The sequence below is a fragment of the Gavialis gangeticus genome, unplaced genomic scaffold (assembly GCF_001723915.1).
Source record: "Gavialis gangeticus isolate Ggan-Ray unplaced genomic scaffold, GavGan_comp1, whole genome shotgun sequence".
NCBI classification, from domain to species: domain Eukaryota; kingdom Metazoa; phylum Chordata; order Crocodylia; family Gavialidae; genus Gavialis; species Gavialis gangeticus.
Genome location: NW_017729024.1, coordinates 177,158,714 through 177,160,145, shown reverse-complemented (window position 1 = coordinate 177,160,145; position 1,432 = coordinate 177,158,714). Strand labels below are relative to the sequence as shown.

The 1,432-nt window shown below is 40.2% G+C and overlaps 1 protein-coding gene across 2 annotated transcripts in view; it reads left to right on the top strand.

The window, feature by feature from the left end:
• The window catches only part of ST8SIA5 (ST8 alpha-N-acetyl-neuraminide alpha-2,8-sialyltransferase 5), a 94,509-nt gene that overhangs the window by 83,674 nt on the left and 9,403 nt on the right, over positions 1-1,432 (top strand). For both annotated transcript variants that reach the window (XM_019518121.1, XM_019518120.1), the window contains one exon: positions 258-370. In XM_019518121.1, the coding sequence (XP_019373666.1) occupies positions 258-370 (113 nt within the window). The remainder of the gene's footprint in view (positions 1-257; positions 371-1,432) is intronic.

Sequence of the window (1,432 nt, the reverse complement as noted above, 5' to 3'; positions counted from 1 at the left end):
TGCACATATCCAAAAACTTTATGGTATGGAAATAAGGCGACAAGTCTCCAAACATGCAGACTTCTAATCATTCTGTTCCTGTGCTGGTGCTTCTTTTCCCCAATGCAGAAATATGCAGAACTGTACGGTTTCCTTTCAAACTATTCCCTCCAGACTTCATAAAAGACCTCTATTTCTTTGGAAACACAGTTGTAGAAAAAAGACCCGCCACAGTCATATTTCAGGAGAGTAACTGGTTTGTTCTCATTTTGTTGTAGGATATGCCATATTATCGCTCCCAATTTAAGAAATGTGCTGTAGTTGGGAATGGAGGGATTCTGAAGAACAGCAGATGTGGACGGGAGATCAACAGTGCAGATTTTGTATTTCGGTAATCTTTCCTATGCAGCAATTTTAGCATTTTATGATACTAAATGGAGGATCATGTAGCTCATTTTTCTGACCTAGTAGTACAGGAGTTGCCAGGCTTGATCAAAACAATATTTCACCTAATGTTCTACCCTGTCTCTGTCAGTGGCCAGAACGATATGGTTCAGAAGAAAAAAACTTGCCTAATAGACAACTGTGAAATAACATACTTGTCTGGTTGTTTTTTGCCTAGCAAGATGCGACTAGTAATTGGCTGATGTCCTGAAGGTTGATATCCCTATATATTTTTCTCTTCACTGTTGTAATTGGGGAGGAGTCTGAATTCCACAGTTCAGTTTGTGTGTTGGAAAAGGTATCGGATATTTCTTAATACATACATTAGGTCAGATTCTGAACTTGGTATAAATCCAGACTAATTACAACTAAAGTCAATAAGTTATACCGAGTTTAAACTGGTGAAAATAAGAGCAGAATAATTATTTCACTTGGTCAAATGATGAATAGAAGCACCTTATTGATATTTCTTTACTGTTCAACACCTTTGTTACTTTCTCCAAGCAAAACAGTTGCAATGTTTTTAACCCCATCCCTCAGTTGGAAGACCCTGTGTACCTGTAATTAATATCTGTGGTGTTTCAGACTTCTTTCCACTTTTGGTATATCCTTCTAGAAATAGGATGGCCATAACAGAATACATGTAGATGCCCACCTACTTATACTGCTCAACATTGTTCCTAGCACTGGTTGAAGCAAGTACTGGATCTATAGAGGAACAGCTATGAGGTGGAGAACTGGAGTAACTTTAGTGAGTGGATAATAGGGCTGCGTCAAGCTTCGGGTGCTGATTCAATTCGGAGGAGATTCGGCCCGATTTGGCGGCTGAATCTCCGAATCCAAATTGAATCGTGAGACCAATAAAAAGGTCCAAATCAATTCAAAGCTCCCCAAATCTATTTAGAAAAGATTCAGAGAGCTTCAGAGATTCGGGCATTCCCCACTCGCCACCACAGGGAACTGGACTTGGACTCCATGCTGGTAAGAAGGGGGTGGTGTGGGGGGGGGT